Source organism: Culex quinquefasciatus, chromosome 3, assembly GCF_015732765.1.
Source record: "Culex quinquefasciatus strain JHB chromosome 3, VPISU_Cqui_1.0_pri_paternal, whole genome shotgun sequence".
Lineage (NCBI taxonomy): Eukaryota > Metazoa > Arthropoda > Insecta > Diptera > Culicidae > Culex > Culex quinquefasciatus.
This window is the reverse complement of record NC_051863.1, coordinates 125,467,686-125,489,264: the sequence shown is the minus strand read 5'-3', so window position 1 is coordinate 125,489,264 and position 21,579 is coordinate 125,467,686. Positions and strand designations below refer to the sequence as shown.

General features: G+C 35.1%; 1 protein-coding gene across 4 annotated transcripts in view; it reads right to left on the bottom strand.

Moving 5' to 3' along the window:
• The window catches only part of LOC6039880 (calcium-binding mitochondrial carrier protein SCaMC-2), a 70,633-nt gene that overhangs the window by 36,952 nt on the left and 12,102 nt on the right, over positions 1–21,579 (bottom strand). Inside the window, exons 2-4 of one of the 4 annotated variants that reach the window (XM_038259222.1) lie at positions 6,305–6,540; positions 6,131–6,242; positions 5,549–5,992 (exon numbers count right to left, since the gene is read on the bottom strand). In XM_038259222.1, coding sequence (XP_038115150.1) covers positions 5,549–5,992; positions 6,131–6,242; positions 6,305–6,540 — 792 coding nt within the window. The remainder of the gene's footprint in view (positions 1–5,548; positions 5,993–6,130; positions 6,243–6,304; positions 6,541–21,579) is intronic. The other 3 variants (XM_038259223.1, XM_038259225.1, XM_038259224.1) reach the window with 3 other exon arrangements.

The window sequence follows — 21,579 nt, the reverse complement described above, 5'->3', positions numbered from 1 at the left end:
CCCCGCGTGCCTTGACCCCGATTTCCGGACGGTGCCAAAATTGCTGAAGGCTTGCTGGGGAACTTGACGTTGTCAGGACGGTAAATACACTTTGTACGCTGCTCTAGAATCTACGTCAAGTGATGAGTTTGAACTTCGTTCTAGATAATGACACACCTACACTAGTGGCAACGTCGAGATCTAGGTGGCACGTTGGTTCTGACGACTGTTTGATGGAATGGTAAACTTTGATCTAAGTGGGCGACGCTAGTGCAGACTAATTTTGCGAGTTTGTATCAAATTCAATATTGCTTGAATCAACTTTAAACTACACCTATAGGATTTATCCTACTCAAAACTTCTAAAACATAATTGTGCGGAAAAACAAGCTGTTAAAACGCAGATAGTGCATGGTACGGATTAAGTGTTTGTTTATCCTGTTTTGTTTATGCACCTTATCTAATCAAACGATACAAATATTTTCGTCTGCTACACGATGACTAACTTATTGGTCATTTATTGATAGTAGAGACTATGTTTAGTGGTATTTGTAGATACACAAATATACCGTCTGAAGGGGTGACATTGGGTCTGGGAAGTGTGGATTAGGTCATACAAATTTGCAGAATCTCATCCGGTCTTTGAACTTGTTTTCGCTTGAGAAATCTATGCACTAATGTCAAGAATGAAAGAGGCTTTCTGGAACAAAACATTCGTCAAAAGAGCATTAACGATAACAGCGCATTGTGATCCACCCCTACCTATACAAAGTACAAAACAACACTTCACGCGTTCTAGCATATATTTTTACTAGAAATCATCCCCGCAAAAATCATGCACACAACGGCGATTAATTTATATATCATTCTTCAAACATTCAATTCGAAAAACAACCTCCTCTAATAAAAATACACTCAAGTCAAGTAGCAGGATAGGGGAAAAAGAAACCACAACTAATCTAATGCTTCAAATCAGAGCAAATCATTAGCCACCCATTAATTTCTATTCTAAACGAAAACTGCTCTACAAAAATGGGATACGAGTAATCCACCTAGCATTCCTGTAACCAAGGACTCCCCATTCGGAGTCCGGGTGCACTCTCTACCACAACATCAAGATACCGGCGAGAATAGTGCAAGAGAGATAGAGATAGTGAAGATGTGCCACCCTCCCCCCCTCTCGTTTCAAATCGTTACAGCTGATGGCGAATGATTTGGTACAAAGGATTCGGTTACGGAAGCAGGTCAGATAGTGGCGATAGAGAGACAGACAGGGAGGTAATTGATTAGGCGTATAAAATGACAATTGAGAAGATAGCGCTGATGGGTGGGATGCTTTAAGATAGTACAAGGCTTTGCCGCTTGCAGGATGAGCGGGTGGAACGAATTTGATGGAGGTGCAAAAGCTTGATTTTTGCAGCTAGCTGCTACTTTAAATTAATTTTATATTTCCGGTGCGGATTTACATGGGCCGGCAAGCAGTGGAAACTTTTTCAACAATCTGCGAGCAACAGTACTTTCAACATTAGTGTGACTATTCTTGGAAAACTATTCTCTAGGAGGGCGATTCTTGCATTTCACATTTCGATCGATTTATCAGAATAGACTTTCATCAGGCTGGAAATTAATTTTCGAAAACGTTCAAAACATACCTACTTATTTGTACTTGATACCATGTTGATGACAACATCCTATATCTCGCATTTAAACATTCCATAAATCTTAATACAACACAGGTCACCTTTAAAAAATCATCAAACAATTGAGGACTTTAATATTGTCAGCACACTCTGTTACGGTGGTAGACCCCTGACATTTTGAAGGATCCAAAATATTTCAAAAGTGTTTGCCAAACAGCTGTGGAGACTTCACTTAATATAAATTACCTTAAATTTTATTCAAATTTGTATGAAGGAAACTCAAATAATAACTTTGCTGAGAACGTTTATGTCTGGGAATGTTTATGTTTTGAGCATTGTATGAATTTTTCAAGCCGAGCTGGGCCTCAAAAGATTCATGAACACTGAACAGCTTTCAAGATCTTACAAATACCTCCAATAATAGATGGATGTGGATGTATGATTAAAATATTTGGCATAATAGTAACTCTAGATTTTAGATACAAAGAAAAAAACGGAACAGATAAGAGAAGAATAGTATTTGCCAAATATCTTTGGCTTTATATTTCGAATGCCATCTTTTAGAAAATCTTATTTAAATGTTCAAATGAGACCGAAATGCAGGGTTGACTGGTTGCCAGATAAATCTGATAAATTTAAGATTTTTTAAGTGCTCCAGAGTTCGGCATTTTTTTTCAGGGTTTTATACCATTTTGATTCAATTCAGGAAAATTTAGGATATGTTTTGAAAGGTATAACATTTTTATTTTGCAAGTAAGGCTGCAGCAAATATTTTTTAAAGTTGAAGTTTTAAAGTTGACTCTGACCAAAGTCGAGAGGGCGGGTAAAAATGTTTTGCAATCATATTTAAGTTTCCAAAATTTTGCGAGATTTTTTTTGCGGTGCTTTCATAAAAGTTCGTTTGACTTTTGATTTTCCGGACCAATTTTGTAGGGGGTGAGAGGCGACATAACTTTGAAAAATATTTGCAACGGCCTGAAGCCACTTAAAATTACAAGAATAAATTCAAGTTGACGAATTATAATTTTTTAACAAAATTGTCTCTAGCTACCCCTCCTCCATCAGTTAAAGTTGCATTTTTGCTTGCCAGTTTTTTTTTAATTTTGAGCTGGCAACCCTGCCAACATGCCAACATGAAAAATAATTATGAATTTATTGTAAAAGGAAAACTTTTTAAAAAAATGAGATATCTATTATTTTTTTCTATCAAATATATTTTAAGTCACTTAAATTCTGAAATAATAAACTGCTGAGCAGGGTTGCACAGATTGCCAGATAAATCTGAGATAGCCACATTTTTCATGTGTTTGCTGCCGTTCTACGCATAATTGTCCCATGTCAGTTTTGGACGATTTTGACTTTATAACATTTTTAAGTTTAGTCTGATGTGTACTTTAAGAAAAACACATAAAATCTGGTACTTTGTTCGGAAATTCATCAAAAACAACACCAAGTCTGTTTGTCCCATCGTTGAACTTCTACGCATAATTGTCCCACCAAGAATTTTCTTACACGGAATCATTAGTTTTACTAAGCATTATGTCTTGTTTACCTGTTGTATAGCAAGAGAATCACAAATAAGGGCGATAAACTGCTAACTGGGGCGATTAGGGACACATAGGGCGAATAGGAACCCACGGGACAATTATGCGTAGAAACACAGAAATCGGTCGAAAAATTTCAATCGTGTTTTTCTCATTTGCACTTTTTTGAACATGGGACAATTATGCGTAGAACGGCAGTTTGCCAGGATAAAAATGAATCATTATCTGTGCCAGATTTGACAGTTTTTTTTTTTTGCATTTCTAGAGTGTTTTTTATTTATTTATTTATTTATTTATTTATTTTTTCGAGGGGTATTGATATTTGATTTTTTTTTGACTCAAGGCGGTTTCAAAAACACCCAAAAGGCAAAAAATGTAAATGTTGTTTGCAGGACCTTAAAAAAATCCATATTTTCTCCCAATTTCGAGCAACTATTTGAATAAAATTAAAGATTTTAATCAAAACTGAAAAATAAAACAAAATTTTAAAAATGATTAATCCAACTCAATTCTGCAATTTTCAAAAATAATTAATATAATCCCTATTTATAATGTAAGATGTAAGACGAGAGTCTGCCAGTTTTTTTCTGATTTTGATCGGTACCTGTCTTAGTAAGGCCGTTGTAAATATTTTTTGAAGTTTATGTTCATGGGGGGTGGCTTTTTAGGACAAATTTTGAAGGTGAGGACGACATAAACTTTGAAAAATATTTGCAACGGCCTAATAATTTATGTAAAAAAAATCAAATACTGAAAATCATAACAAATTTATTATAATTGGATTTTATTACGATAAATATGTAGTGCGAAATTCTACTGATCGTTTTGGCGTTGGTATTTTAAGTATTTTTGATATTGTTTGATATTTTTGATATTTGGTATTTTTGGCATTTCTGGTATTTTTTGGTAGTTTTGGTGTTGTTTTTGATATTTTGGATATTTTAGGAATTTTTGTAGTATTTAATATTTTTGTAATTTTTAATAAATTTTAAAATTTGTAAAATTTTAAAAATTTGTAAAAATTTTGAAACTTTTATTTTTTATAATTTTTAAAATCTTTGAAATTTTTGAAATTTATGAAGCTTATGAAATTTATTGTATTTTAGGTTTTTTTTTGTTTATTTGGTATTTTGTGGTGTTTTATGATATTTTCGATAATTTTTGATTTTTAGAAATTTTCGTTATTTTTGGTATTTTAGAAATTTTAGGTATCTTAGGTTTTTTTTTGATATTTTTTGAATTATTTTGGCAGTTTGGTATTTTTGGTATTTTTAGTATTTTGTGGTGTTTTTTGGTATGTTTGATTTTTTTTTAGTATTTTGCAGTGTTTTTTTGGGATTTTGGAATTTTTGAAATTTTCGACATTTTTTTATTTTTTGGGTTTTGAAGTACTTTTGGTATTATTGATATTTTTGGTAGCCTGGTATTTTTGATATTTTTGGTTTTTTTTTTTGTTATTTTGGTTATTTTGGTTATTTTTGTTATTTTTTTTTATTTCTGTTATTTCTGTTTATTTCTGTTTTTTTTTTTTGTTATTTTTGTTATTTTTATTATTTTTGTTATTTTTGTTATTTTTGTTATTTTTGTTATTTTTGTTATTTTTGTTATTTTTGTTATTTTTGTTATTTTTGTTATTTTTGTTATTTTTGTTATTTTTGTTATTTTTGTTATTTTTGTTATTTTTGTTATTTTTGTTATTTTTGGTATTTTTGGTATTTTTGTTATTTTTGGCATTTCTGGTATTTGTGGTATTTGTGGTATTTTAGGTATTTGTGGAATTTTTGGTATTTTTGGTATTTTTGGTATTTTTGGTGTTTTGGTATTTTTGATATTTTTGATATTTTTTGTTATTTTATGCTTTTTTTTTGTATTTGTGGTATTTTGGGTATTTAAGCTTTTTTTTTGTATTTGTGGTATTTTTGGTATTTTTGCCATTTTTGGTATTTTTGGTATTTTTTGAATTTTTGTATGTTTGCTGAATTAGTATGTTGGCCATTCACTGCAATGAACTTAACGAACTTATCCACTGTTTTGCCTTCCAATCTACGATGATATTGGAAGAACTTAGTGAAACAATTCCATTGGCTAAATTTATCGAGCTTGGCTTTGACTTAGTGTAAATAAAACTAAATGAGAGAATTTATGATAAAGTCTATTCTGATAAACTCTCAAAACTTATAAATTTTTAAGATCACCTTCCCGTGAAATGGTTTTCCGAAAAATAATACATTCTCAGACCAGCGCGACTTCCGACATCGGTCGTCGCTTACGTCCACAAAATCAAAAACATAAACCAAAAACACAAGAAAACGGCGGTGGCGGTCGCGAGCGGGCGAACGAAAGAAGAAGTAGAAGAAGTTAGAAGAAAGTCTGAATTCCACTGTACCTTACCATCCACCAGCAGATGTGTGTTGTGGTGGTGCCCCCTGTGCTGGTGCACCCCGGCCGCAATGGAGGAAGCGGAAGATCCCGAGTCCCCGCCGCCACCAAAAAGACTCGGGTTCAAGATCAGCTCGGTAACGTGCTCGATCGCTTGCTCGAGATCGAACAAACTGAGCAGGGACAGTTCCTGGGAGTCTAGGTCTAGGTCCAGGTCGTCGTTTGTTTCGACCAGTGGGCCCAGAAGCGGTTCGTTGATGGTCGTGGTTCGAGTCTTGGCGGCGGCGGCGGTGTTAGTCGGGGTTGTGGTTTGACTGACCACCGTGGGGGCACTTTCGATGTTAGTTGTTGGAGGGAATGTTTGACTTGATGGAGGTTCAATGGGAGACAGGGATTTTGGGGGCACCTCCCGGCCAATCATCGCCAGATACGCTTGATTGTATCTTAGATTCTTCAGAAAATTTCCGCGGGGGCGAGGAAGAAACAGAAACGAAGAACACGGGGTCAAGGAGTTAGAATGAACTATTTCTTTTCCGGGTGGGAATTCGGTGAGAGTCTTAGCGTTTTGACGAGCATAAAATTTACTTACGGTTGAATGCCTCCAGTACTTGACGAGCTCGTGGATGTCCGCGGACGGTGCCAGCAGCAGAAAGTCTCGCCACTCGTCGTAGCTGATGTTCAAGCTGCCGTCCTTGTCCATCCTTAAAAAGAGAGCAAACTTTAATTAAATCTTCAAAACAATTTCCAAGAAGTCCGCCCGCACCTTTTAAGTAGCTTGGCCGCCTCAACCCGGTCCATGTCGATGCCGAGCTCCTTGAACGCCTCGATCATCTCTTCCAGGTCCACCTTGCCGTCCCGGTTCTTGTCCAGGTGGGTGAACTGCAGCCGCAGGTTCTTCTCGTGCTCGCGCACGTAGTGGATGAACTCCGCCAGCCCGACATCGCCGCTCTGCGTCTGGTCCGACTGCTTCAGGAACCTCTGAAAGAACAGCGAATGTTCCTGTTTGTTTGTTGTTTGAGGTTTTCGAATTTTCGACCACGTAACACCGGGTTGGAGGACGAGACGATGATGATGATGATGGCGATGATGTTGGTATGAAGCATCGGGTTTAGCATTTTTTTTTGTAATTGCAATGCAATAGGCGTAATGGTAGTTGTGGATTATGAATGATGATCAAATGATAAAAAAGAGAAAAGAGAAAAAATTATAATTAAAGGTGTGTTAGCGACAAATACAAAAAGTAAGACAAAACAAACAAAACATGAAACACTAAGCTAAACTACAAAACTAAAAACATAAAATTCTTAAGAATAATGTAAAAATAGCTAGCGGTTGGAAAGGATTGTGCTGCCATCTTCATGTGAGTTGAGATTGCCAACTTGCTTGCAATGTTGTATGCAACGTTTGAGTTGGACATAGATAGGGTAATTGAATCAAATTTAGGCAAATGTTGGTAGTATTTTTTCAACTTATTTTTCAGAGTTTTTTTTTTCATTTGTTACCGAAATTTACAATTCAAATTATTGGCAGGAAATTGACTAAAATAGTCAGAAAATTTACTAAGACTGTCGATTGGAGCGTATTCAGAGAGCCCAAATCTATCATACCTTTACCCGTTAAAAATTTCGAGTTGTGTTATTAGAAGACCCAAAAAAAGAGGCATCGACCCTCTATATTTTGATGTGATTGATTTTGAACTTAGCCTTATTTTTTCTTGATTCATTTATTTATTTCCCCAAAATTGTTATAGATTATTTCTTGTTTCCATTCACCCCACAACCCCCTACAAACAAGTTTCATCACTCAACAGGTCTTCTGGTGACACCATCAACGTCGTATCGTGTCGGACGATTTGGTTGTAACCGAATTAGCGTGCGCTTGTTCTACTACGATGCTCAGGAGAAGAAATCGGTCCCGGGTCGCTCTTCGTGACCATCAGGCGATCTTGTCAAACCTAACCGGGTGAGACGAACGTGAACTTGGCAGAGAATTTTGCACACTTTCGCTAATGAAGCATTCACACAGCTGGTGAAAGCGTCGTTTAATAATAGTCTTCTGCTGTTTATTGTTTAGAATCTACCAAGTTAAATGTGAGACAATTTCAAGGAATTTACTTCCTAGTAACAAATCGTTCGAGTAATTAGTCAAAACCGTGAAACCTTTCAAGCCAATTCGCGGAAATTTCCTGCCACATGTTGTGGGGTTCATCGATTCCCGATGGATCAAGAGGCTACCGCGGCAGCTTTATCCAGCTCAAAAACAACTGAACCCACACACGTGCTAACATTATAGAACACCATTGACCGTTTGCGAATTGACTGTTTGGATTAGAAGACCAACACGTAGGACGTAGGAGAACACACAATCCCGACACCACCACCGCCAGGAGCTCACATTATTTTGATGTCGCGGAAGATTTACTGTGGCTGAGTGGTGGGTGTGCATTAGGGTGGTTCAACTTTTTAGAATGTTACTTTTGCGCTGATTTTTTTTTTCAATGAATTTGAAAAATCTTAGTTTTGAAATCTTTGAAAATATGAAGAAAAAAAATCAGGTTAATTTTATAATTAATGGAGCCAACAAGATGTTTTATTTTGGTCATAACTTAGTAGATCATCGTAAATTGATTTGAGCAGTTAAAAAAATGTTTTCGTTTCGTTTTCGTTTTACGGAGCAAGGTGGGGGACGCGGCCTCAAGTCAGTCCAAGTCCGGTTTCTTGTGGAAAAAAGGGTAGTGGCCGAACTAGTATTGCATACAAAATGAACACCACCGGAAGATATAGGGGATCGGGAGGGGGAAGGTGAAAGAAAATTAGTGTAGGTGTGAGTTGTAAGAACTTGGATGACTTGAGCAGTTACGTTAATCTAACTTTAAAACTGAATAAAGGAAATCTGAAATTATGATTCAAAGTAAAAAGGCCCGAAAGAAATTAATTTATGAGTTAATTAAATAAGAAAATGTAACTAATCGGAGATTGCTACAAAGGAAACCTATAATGTATTTCAAATTTAAAGGAAATAAAAAAATACTGGAAAACAAAAGATGAAAACTAACTTGTCTAGGGAATATAAATCTTGAGGCCTTTTTACTGGGCCCGTCTTGTCACGTCCGTCAGTAGTCTTGTCGTACATTACAATTAGAAGCAGATCTGCCAATAAAATAGTACACTTTGACCAATTTAACTAATAATTTATGCCCAATTATTCATTTCAGGAAAACTAACTAACTTGAATCAACAACCTCAACTAAACTGTCTGAAAGTAACTTAAATCTCAAATCCCCAAAAATTTTATTGCAAAGCCAAACATTCCTTTATCTTGTTTTTAAACCTGACTTGCCGCTTCCAAAAACAAAAAAAAACTTAAATGAACAGTTCATAATTTACAAGGTGAATACTCTTCGTTAAGAAGAATATTTCGTGCCTTCCATTTCATTAGGGCACAGAAGCTCTGCAAACAAGAGTGTATACCTATCATACCTAATATAAACTGTCATTTGAGTGAAAGAGATGAACTCCTGTTCACAAATCTAATGTGTCCGTTTCAAATGTTAGGCTCCATTCGATCGTCAAAACTCCAGTAAATCCTCGATTCGCAGCAATGGTCGATACAACCATAATCCGAGAACCGTTAGTTCAACAGATTAACGAATTTTGTCCGATATCATTCCATTATTGATTGATCGAGACTCTATGGATGTTTTGACAATTCCGAATGGTTAGTAAATCACTTAAATTGAAATCAGAGATTCTGATAGCATCACTTAACTCGCCTAGAACTGTCGGCCTGGAATTATTAAACAATCTAAAGTTACAAAAAAATACTAGCTATTCTGAGTGCCTTGCAAAAAACTTATTTATTAAAATACCAGATCCCAACGTAACACCCACATTAAGATAAGAAAAAATCACGCTCATTTAATATAATCCCACAATGCCTAGAAGAGCCCTCTCTTACTGTTGTGCGTAAGCGTTGCTTTGCTTTATGAGTTTCTACCTAAGCTAACGATGTGTCAAAAAGATTTAAACCTGTTCCTACCAGATTTTACAAACAAGAATATTGAGATGCAAATAAAAAAATCAATATCTTGCAGTTTAACATAGTATAAAAGTTGATTTCTATCAACACAAGTATATAAATATAAAATAAATGTGTGATATATATCAACATCGGAAACCATCTTTGCAAATAGCCCTGAAACGACGGCAACGTGTGGCTCCATCTCCAGGGATTTGAGCAGTTAAAAAAATGTGTATCAAAACAAACCATTAACAGCATTTTAATTACCTAAAGTAAGTTAAAAAGGCAATTCTCGAGTTTTTCGCATCTTTTTATTCCAGATTATTTTTAAATAGAACTTTGGTTCTTCCATATTTTTTTATTATTCCATAGATTTTCTTTTTAAGACATTCGTAAATCTTTATCTTGAGAAGAGATTTTCTGAACGATTTGGGGTCTTTGGCCAGATTTTAGGTATAAGGACTATTCAGAAAAAAAGGGTTCATGGATTTTTGTCATGCCGATTTTTAACCCTCTCCCGCCCATGGTTACTCCAGAGCACCAAAACTTTGAACTCAAATATCTCGGAACTGACACAACTTTTCATGGTGCTTTAAGTTGCAGGTGTTCATGTAGAATGTAGGGGAGAGTGGGGAGACTTAATCCCCGGGGACACTTGATCCCAAGCCTGTATCTCGTCAGCATGTGGGTAAAACAATTAGCTTTGTTCTAGAAAGTTGTGCGAAATTAACTAAAACTCATTGTAGAATACAAAGAAAAAAATTAAAAATTGTTTAAATTCAGTTACACACATTTTTCTAAAACGAGCTGCAAAAAACTTCTAAGAGATCTTTTTTTCTTTGTATTGATATGTATAGGAAACACTCAAAAATTATTCAAAAAAATATTTTTTATACATGAATTGTTTGATAACTCCAAAACCCTTACGAATTTGATGTTAAATTTATCGTCATACTATTTTTACAATCAATTGTTTGAAAAAAGTGCGTTTAGGGAGACTTGATCCCTGCATTTTTAAAGTCACTGGAATCAGCCTCAAGATTAATCAATTGAGCTGGGTTTTCATACATAGTTTCCTTTAGTATAGTTGTACATAACTTACTGCAGTTTGAACCATTTTTCAAAAGTTTCGTAAACAAAAATTTCCAGCTTTTGTAAACATGCTTAATTTTGGTCTAAAAAATAATATTTTAAGTTTTTAAATATTTAACATAATAAACTTGTTATATTTTGAACACAAACTTACAGGTTTTATGTGAAATTACTGTAACTTATAGAAAATTAAAAGTTTGGATGAATAAGAAACATTTTGCTTAAGATTTCTTCAAAATGTTGAAAGGGGGATCAAGTTACCCCTAACATTTTTAAAATGCCGGTTTAAAATATTTTTTTAAAACATTTGGCATGATTCGAAGAGTTCATCTGATGAAATATCCTTATTAGCCAAACATAGATGAATGTTTAAGCTTTCAATTCATGCACAAAGTTTATAGTTTTGTGAGAAATTGACAGAGTTATGTGCGATACAAAAAAAGGGGATCAAGTCTCCCCACTCTCCCCTATACTAACATCTCCCCAAATTTTGTTAAGCACAAGCAAAGTTATAGTGTGAAATGTAAACAAAAATGGGCAAATTTTAGGGAAATAAATAAGACCTGTTTTCGAAAGCCCGTATTAATAACCAAACATAAAATTTTATGAAACAAAAAATGTTTTGCTATCATTTGAACCTTGGACAAGAACCCCTGTGAATAACATTGTGAGTTTGGACCGGTTTTAAGTGTTTTTCAACTTTTTCATTTGGTGCATCAGAGCACCACCTAGGCATATGAGCAACTAAATATTCAGGAGCACTTTTTTCTAAATTACAGAAAAAGCTTATTTTTATCAAAACAAAAGTTTATAAACGTTTTGACTATTCATTAACAAGGCAAATCATTTTTATTAGACCAATAGTTTTATTATTTTCTTCATTTTTCATGAAAATGGTTGTTTGTGGGTTTTGAATGAGCCAATCAAAGAAACCTTAAAATGCAGGTAAAAAAAATAAAAATACAAAAATATTTGTAGGTCAAAGTAAAGTAATTCCTGCATTATTGTACCAAAATTAAGCCATTTACTATTTTTACGATAAGCAAACAGCTCTGGGCGTTAGAGGGTTAAATTTATTATATTTTTCAAAAAAAAAACAATTTCTTAAAATACGTATGTTTTGAGGGACAAACCACCACCGCTTTTGAGCCATTTTACTTCTATTTTTAAAGTAAAATTAAACCGTTTCAAGATATAGCCAACTAACCCTGTCAGGCCTGAATTTTGAAAAAAAAATTCTTGGGTTAACCCTCTACAACCCTACCCGGCCTCTATACGGGCTCTAGAAAATCGCCAAAAATCAATTTTTCACCCAATTTTTGATCTTTAAAAAGCATTGAAAAGAAGAACTCTTAAAATTTCAGAAAATTTCAGGGTTGGAAGTTTGACATGTTTTATATTACTTTGTCAATGTTTTTAAAAATGAAATTTTTAGGGGTCAACTTTGGCTTTTTGTTTTGCTACCGTTTCCTATATTTGAAGTAAAAACGTTACATAATCCACCTTAAGGGGTTACATACATGTAAGAAATCATAAAATTTCATAATTCAGAAAATTTATTGAATCCTCTGGAAAGATAATTTTCAATCACTCCTGAAAGTTTCATGAAGATATTTCATGAATAAACTGAGTTAGAGGCGATTTTAACTCAAAATTTTGCCATGCGCAAAGCGGAATGTCAAACTTTGTTTGCGTTTTTCTCTAAACACCGAGTTGATTTACGGGTGCCACGATATCTCGAGATGCGATGGACCAAATTGGCTGAAATTTGAGGTGAAGACTCTTCAGACATATCCCGTGTGCATGACGAAGCCGGATTCTGAAATTTTACTTTAAAAAAAAATACAAAAATCAAAAACTAACGATTTTTTATATGAAAAACATAAAAATATTTTTATCTTTTTTTTTAATAAACTTTTTAAAAATCGGCCTTCGTCATGCACACAGGACCGGTTTAACGAGTCTTCACCAAAATTTTGAGCCGATTTGGTCAAGGCAGTGTTGAGATATCGTAGCACCCTTTTTTTGAAACTGCTAACTTCAACTAGCTATATCTCGGCAATGATACACCCAAATGTCTTCAAATTTGTTTTGATAATAGATGAAAATGTATATTTTAATGCAATGAAAACAGATTGAAAATAAAATTAAGTGTGTGCTCACACCAACCTCTGACTTTTTTGTTGATGTACATGTATGGTGGTTGGTGCCTTCCTCACATCCATACAGTGAATACACTACACAGCCTCACAAACATGTATAAATAAACCTTTATTTTATCAAAATATCTGAGATCCGACCTCGAAAAAGTGCATTAAAAACACTAAAGTAATTATAACTATTGACTGGATTGTCAGATTTTCAATCTTTTGGACTCTTTGGAAAGATCTCTTGGTAGATCCGGACGTTTTCATCAAAATATGTGAGATCCGGCCTCTAAAAAGTGTATAAATAACACCTAAGTAGTTATAACTTTTGATAGTGTAATCAGATCTTTAACGTTTTGGGCTCGTTGGAAAGGTCTTTTGAATACCTTTCTAAAAATGTATAGCATTTTCTTAAAAAACTACCCTTTTTACAATCTTCCGAAATTTAGCTAAGATCGTTTTGAGCATGAGCATGAGAGACCACCCATGGTTGTCCTTCTCCGTTGCTGAACAGGACCGTTAAATGCTATCAGCACAACCAATCATACACTTCAACGATCTAGTGGTGTTTCCCTTATCAACAGCATGCATGAATGCGCCGAAAAGATAAAACACCAAGGTCGCTGAAACACGAATGTGTGCAAATAGGTAACAGTCATTGGCCACCAACGGCGCCCGCCATGTCAGTTTGTAGATCTCGAGGGAACGGGACGGGAATGTTAGTTAGCACAGGCTGCTACCAAGGGTGGGTTCTATACGATATCCACACCCCCGCGTGTGCCGGAAAACTACTTCTACTTGGGATTTTGTTAGTAGGGAAGGGTAATGGTCAGGATTCATCATAGCAGATGATGATGTGACCCAAATAATCGTATATTGTTATTAGTTTATATATTATTCTCAAGGCAAGCAATCGGATGCTGCTGTTGAGACAATTCCCGTTTATTTGATATGGAGTTATATAAATGGTATATATCTTAGGCAGCCGGCTGTGGAAAGATAAAACCAATGTTATGTTTAATTATTCAGAAAGATATTAAACTCCGCGTAACACTGGTAACACGAGTTGATGCTAAATGATTTACGTATATGAATGATTTATCAGGCCATACTTAAAACATTAGGTGGGAATTTGTATAATCACAGGGAGGAGTGTCTTGAAACCTCAAACGACTTATCTCAACAAACATTACCGGATGGACCTTCTCTTACACCGATAAACACGCAAATACTCAAACTAACGACCGATCAGGACGACCGAGAAAAGTATACGAACGAGATCGCGACGTACATCAAGCAGCAAAAACTTGATTGTATTTGAAATAGAAATAAGGATAACGATTGGAATTTTCTCACCAGAAATAAGTCCATTACGATGGTTAAGATGATCGGTACAACACACCCGCGACGACTACAACAATGTCAAAATGGCGAAGTTTAGCTAAGATCGTTTTTTAGCATAACTTTTGAAGTACTTTCCTAAACTTCATAATATTAACTAGGGTCTTGTGGGACCCCAAGACGGATCGAATGAGACAAAAAGGGTCAAAATCGGTACAGCCAGTCCGGAGATAATCGTGTGCATATTTTTCGGTGCACGGACTTACAGACATACACACGCACAGACATTTGTTCAGAATTTGATTCTGAGTCGATAGGTATTCGTGGAGGTGGGTCTACGAGGTCGAATAAAGAAGTTCATTTTTTTCGAGTGATTTTATAGCCTTTCCTCATTGAGGTGAGGAAGGCAAAATGAAGTATGCATTTTTTTAGTGTCTCAGACTATGCCTGTACGCATTTGTTTACAATGTTAAAGAAAATGGTGCCATTCTTGAGCAGAAAATGTGAAAAAGTAACTGTAAAAACATGAAAAAAATAGAAAGGCAAAATGAAATGATTGAAGGTGGTAGAATAGGCCAAATGCTTCCAAAAACATAGATAAACTAGCTCAAAATGACCTCCCGAACACGGGAAAAATAAAAAAAAAAAACAAACAAAAAAATGGGCAGTAGAGGGTTAATGATGGGGAAATGAACCTTATAACCTTACGAAAATTATAGGCTTGTTTTGCAAATTGTTATTTTTGGGTCAAAAGTTGATTGGTCAAGCTTGAAGGGTTAAAGCGAAATTTTATCTGAAAAATTCCTATTTTTCGATTATTTTTTTTTAAGTGTCTAAGATAGACCTCTAGTTGCTGAAAACAGAGCCAGTCTTGATTTCAAAATTTTAAAAAATATTTTTTTCGATTTGAAAATTTCACAAGTGTTTCATTTTTTAACATTATTAATTGGACCATAGGTTGCTGAGATATTGGCATTAGAAAATGTGGGAATGGATGAAACATGAAAAAATTTCAATTTTCCTGTTTTTTTTCTTTTATTCGCTGTATTTCAGCAACCTGAGTTCCAATGTTCAATGTCTCTTATACAATTTAGAGCAAATTTTCTGAACATTTTCAGAAATGGTCACTCATGGTTAGAATCAAATTTTTACATAAAAAATGAGAAGAAAAAATGTTATGCAACAAAAATCTCTCTGACTCAAAAGTTGTCTCCTAAAACATAAAAAAAAAACAAAAATTAAACATACGGATTATTTGGAAATGACAAAAATTGGAGAAAGAACCAATGATTGTGTCGTTGGTCATAGGGACCCCGAAATTTGAACCAAACAAAAAAAATAAATAAAATTATTGGTGGAGTTTTGGTGAAGAATTGCTCCTTTTCTTAACCCTCTACTGTCTTATTTTCGAAATTAATTTTTCTTTTTCCGTGTTTTGATCAACTTTTGTTCTACGAAAACCTTTGCTTGTTTTTTTTCTTAATTCATTAGTAACATTTTATTGTTAATTTATTCTGTTAATTTTTAGTTATTAGTAGTAGATTTGTAGTATCAATAAATTTGGGATAGTTGGTGTTTTCCTTTTTTTCTAATTTTTTTGTTTAGAACATTTATTTTAATCATTGAATCGAATTGTTGAGCTTTTAAATTTGTCATAAATGAATGCTTTAAAAACGCGGTCAAGATCCCAATTTTAATTAAACATTGATTTTTTTTTATAAAATTGAAAAAAATGTCAAACAATTTTTTTTTGAATTCCAGAATTCTACATCTCAATACATTTGGTAGAGTGAAAATTTGTTTACAATTGGATTTTTGACGAAATTTTAGGTCGAAATCCGCGAGGCAGGGTTGGGCCAAAAAGTGCTAACTTATTCGAATATTTTCATGTTAATACTTATCAACTCCAAAATTTGAATGAAGAAGATCAATGCAAACTTTGACAATTAGAAAAAAAAAATCCTTAAAAAAGGACCACCCTACTGCGGAGGAGGTGCGCCCGCGGCGTGCCATTTATTTATAGTCTCCCAAGTCGTTGAGCTGGTGCTGGTGTTGGTTGGCTCTATAACTTTCTGCCACGACAGGCGTTTCATTTGGCATTTTTGTGTAAACAAAGAAAAAAGAAAGTGAGAGTAGTTCTGGGAACATGATCACCACCACAGCCGGTGGTCTTTTGCAAAAATCAGCATGTTTCTAATCAGTTCCAGACGGGTTTTGAATAAGTGGCGAAATTTGAGGATTTTTTTTTTTGTATTTTTATTTCCAATTTTTTTTTTTTGGTTTTTGGTGTTGGTGTTGTTGGCTTGTACACTACTAATATGCGGTTTCATTGAACTTTTTGTTGACAGTGTCTTGCGAACCTTCGTGGGGAACGGACACTAGAGCTGCGGTATTTTTTACTACCTAAGCTCAGAGTTATTTCAAAACAAAATTCACAGCCTTTTTAAAGACTACCTGAGTTATTTTCCAAAATTCTAAACAGTCTTTTCAAGACTAACCCCGCCTGAAATTTTGTTGTATTTTACAAACGAAGCCATCTTTTTAAGAGAACTTTGCTTGCAAAATGCGTCAAAACAAAGGTAAACGCAAATCTTCTGAAGATTTGGTCGTTACGTCGGTGAAGCGTTTGAACGCTAAACCGGCTAACGGAAACAGAAAAAGAAAACAGCCTCTTCTGAGGTCTGATTCTGATTCTGAATGTGAGGTCAATCCTCCAATTCCATTGACAAACAGTTTCGGTGTTTTATCCGAAACTGATGACAAGGAACCTTCTCCTCGTACTGAGCCTTCTGCCGTCGAGAAACGAGTAAAGGCTCCGCCAATTGTTGTGACTTCCGTCTCCGATTTGGCCAGCTTTCGAACGCAACTGAAGAATTGCAAGGAAACTTGCAATTTGAAAGTTTCGTTCCAGCTTGGTCGAAGAGGAGAATGTCGCTTGTTGACGGAATCTTTACAAGATCACCAAACTTTTGTTGGTTATTTGAAAAACCACAAACACAATTTCTACACGTATGAGACCAAGAATGCTCGGCCATTCAAGGCGGTCCTGAAAGGTCTCTCCAACGACTTGTCGGTGGATGAGATCAAAAACGAACTTAAGGTGTTGCTTGGCTTTGCCCCATCCCAAGTAATACCGATGAAGAAAAAATCAAACGGGAATATTTCTCGCTTTGGTTTGACTTCACAATTTTATCTGATTCATTTCAACAGAAATGAAATCAACAATTTGAAACTTTTGGACAAAGTTCAGTTTTTGTTCCATGTACGGGTAAAGTGGGAGCATTTTAAGAAACATGGCGGTAATGGCCAGAATCTGACCCAGTGCCGGCGTTGCCAGGCATTCGGTCACGGTACTGATCATTGCGCCATGGTTCCAAAATGCATGGTTTGCGGGGATTCTTCTCACGACAAGGACAATTGTCCCGTGAAAGAAGTCACCCAATTTAAATGTGCAAATTGTGGTGGAAATCACAAATCAAATTTCTGGGATTGCCCCATCAGAAAAAGGTTTTGGATTCTCGTGCTAAGCATCAGCCGAAATCCAAACCGAAATTTTCTCAAAGTCAGGTTGTACCTGCATCTTTAAATCAAACGTTCGTGCTGTCTCACTCGAACAATGCTAGAAATACCCCTACCGTGGAAAAGTTAGGTAACAACAATGGCATTTCTTATGCTAACGTCGTTTCGGGTTCATCCACGAATTTTAAATCCTCTACCAATCTTTCTGAAATTGGGCAGGTACCTCAAATCTCATTTGAAAATGTTTCTGCTGGCAACGCTTTGGGATCTTCTGATCTCGGCGATGTTACGTTTGAAAAATGACTTTTTGCAAAACTCACTGTTTGGTTTGATTCAAACAATGAGTAATGCTACATCCATGATGGAAGCAATCCAGATTGGATTAAAATTTGCGAATGATGTTGTTCTTACCCTGAAGTTTAATCATGGATCTAAGTAATTCCATCAATATTATGAATTTTAATGCTCGCTCTTTAAAAGCGAAAGAAAATGAATTTTTCAACTTTTACGAGTTCATAACGTGCATGTTGCTGTTATAACCGAAACATTTTTAAAAACTGGCACTTATTTGAAAAGTGATCCAGATTATAAAGTTATAACTAATAACCGAATGAATCGAAATGGCGGTGGAGTTGCAATAGTTATCCACCGTAGTATGACTTATAGCACGTTACGTGACTTTAAGTTAAAAGTTATTGAAAGTTTGGGCATTGAACTTGAAACTTCTTTTGGGAAAATTATGATTGCAGCTGCATATTTGCCATTCCAATGCACTGGGGAAAATAAAAAATATTTCAAAGGGGATTTGAATAAACTTACTCGGCATAGATCTCGATTTTTGATCATCGGTGATTTTAATGCCAAACACCAATCTTGGAATAATTCTAAAGTAAATTCCAATGGTAAAATTCTGTTCAGAGATTGCACTTCTGGTCTTTATTCGGTTTTATACCCGAATGGGCCAACTTGCTTTTCTTCTGTTAGAAATCCATCAACAATTGATTTGGTTTTGACAAATCAAAGTCAGTATTGTGGTCCTTTAGTGACTCATGCTGATTTTGATTCTGATCACCTTCCAGTAACTTTTTCACTTTCTCATGAAGCAGTTACCAGACCCAATAGTTCTGTGTTTAATTACCACAAAGCTAATTGGGACAGGTATCAGCATCATATTGAGAATAATTTAAATCATGATTTTGTTTTAGAAACCAAAGCTGATATTGATTCAGCCTTGGAATCTTTAACTAATGCAATTTTGGATGCTAGGAATATTGCTATTCCAAAAGTCCAAGTCAAATTTGATTCTCCCATTATTGATGACGATCTTCAGCTTCTGATTCGTCTGAAAATGTTCGCCGAAGACAGTATCAACGTTCTCGTGATCCTGCACTGAAGCGAATTCAAAAGATTTGCAAAAGGTTATTGACCACAGATTCACTCTCCTGCGAAATGAAAAGTTCGCAAGAGATGTCGAACAAATTAAACCTTATTCCAAACCATTTTGGAAACTTTCAAAGGTTCTTAAGAAAGCTCAAAAACCAACCCCTTCTTTAAAAGATGGTGATAATATTCTATTAACTAATGGGGAAAAAGCTCAAAAACTTGCTCAGCAGTTTGAGAGTGCTCATAATTTCAACTTGAATGTTTTGAGTCCTATTGAAGATCAAATTTCAATAGAATTTCAGAATATTGTTGAACAAGAATTTTCATCAGATGAAGTTTTTAATACGGATCTGAATGAAATAAAATCTATTATCAAAAATTTAAAAATATGAAAGCCCCTGGTGAGGATGGCATTTTTACATTTTAATTAAAAATTACCAGAAGCAACTTTAAGTAGCTTGGTCAAAATTTTCAACAAATGTTTTGATTTGGCATATTTTCCCAGTAGTTGGAAAAATGCCAAAGTAATCCGATTTTGAAACCGGATAAAAATCCTGCTGAAGCCTCAAGCTATCGGCCCATTAGTTTGCTTTCATCTATTAGTAAATTATTCGAAAGAATAATTCTTAATAGAATGATGACGCACATTAATGAAAATTCAATTTTCGCTGATGAGCAGTTTGGATTTCGCCTTGGGCATTCAACTACTCATCAGTTGTTGAGAGTTTCAAATTTAATTCGAAGCAACAAATCTGAGGGCTATTCTACTGGCGCTGCTCTTCTAGACATAGAAAAAGCATTTGACAGTGTTTGGCATAAAGGTTTGATTGCGAAATTGAAAAGGTTTAATTTTCCGATTTATATCGTGAAAATTATTCAAAATTATTTGACGGATCGTACTCTGCAGGTATGTTATCAGAATAGCAAATCTGATCAACTACCTGTACGTGCTGGCGTCCCTCAAGGAAGCATTTTGGGTCCAATTTTATACAATATTTTTACTTCTGACTTGCCTGATTTGCCCCCAGGATGTCAGAAATCACTTTTTGCTGATGACACAAGCATCTCTGCCAAAGGCAGAAGCCTTCGTGTCATCACAAGAAGATTACAAAAAAGCTTGGATATTTTCAATTCTTATTTGAAAGAATGGAAAATTACTCCAAATGCTGCAAAAACTCAACTTATTATTTTCCCTCACAAACCAAGGGCTGATTTTCTTAAACCAAAAAGTCATCACATTATAAAGATGAATGAGGTAAATTTAAAGTGGGAGGATCAAGTGAAATATCTTGGACTTGGTTTTGACAAAAACCTTACTTACAAGGATCACATTGAAAGTATCCAGGTTAAATGTAACAAATATATTAAATGTTTGTATCCACTTATAAACAGGAATTCTAGACTTTGTCTCAAGAATAAACTGTTAATTTATAAACAAATTTTCAGACCTGCCATGCTTTATGCTGTGCCGATCTGGACAAGCTGTTGCTTAACCAGGAAGAAAAAACTTCAGAGGATTCAGAACAAAATTCTGAAAATGATTCTGAAACTTCCTCCCTGGTTCAGCACCAGTGAACTTCATCAATTAGCCGAAGTTGACACTTTGGATGTTATGTCCAATAAGATAATTGATGCATTTCGACAAAAATCATTGCAGTCTTCAGCTGCATTGATCCGCTCTTTATATAGTTTATAAGTTAGTTTTAAGGTATCCCTTTTCCTTTTGTACATGTAGGACCTCCTACATTTGAAATCACTGAATAGCGAAAGCTACAATATTTCATGAATAAATGAAAGTTGCTAGTATTTAAAATTGAGGTGAAAAGTCATCGTTTGTGATTGGACACTCAATAATATTTTAACTGAATGAATGTACATGGAAAAGAAATTTGAATAAATATAAATTAAAAAAAAAAATGAACTTTTTGATAATTTCTATTTATTTTTTATAATTTTAAAAATTTCAGAAAGAATGCATCGAAAATGCTTGGTGGCAAGTGGTGTCGTCTGTCTGATCGTCAGACATGTCGGTATTTTGCGCTGTCGCGTGTCCTCTAATTTTACCAGACAGGAAGATTGCACACCAGCTTTGCTCAGACCCGTTGCCCTGCACTCCGATTGAGCAATTTCGGTGATTCAAAAAGACACGGGGTTCGTCCTTAAAAAAAACTACACCAATTTCTACCAAAAATTACAAAGGACTATTTGGTCAAATTGCGCAGAGATTAAATGACAAGATTCTTCGAAAATTACACATTTTCGAGCATCATCAAAGGACTGACCACGAGGCCAATCAGCAGCGGTTGGCAGCCTCCCAACGACGTCTTGGCAGTAAATAACATTCCTAATAATGATACTAACGAAAAGGAAAAGTTTCGCAAATGACACTTGATTTATCGTCACTTTTCTGCTTGACCTGATTTATCTGCTCAGTGAGAAAAAAAAAAGTAAAGACGAATCCATAGCACGGAAATCCGCAAAAGCTTTCGCGACTAAACCGGTTCTGGAAGTTGCTGACCTTAAAGAGCCGGGCTTA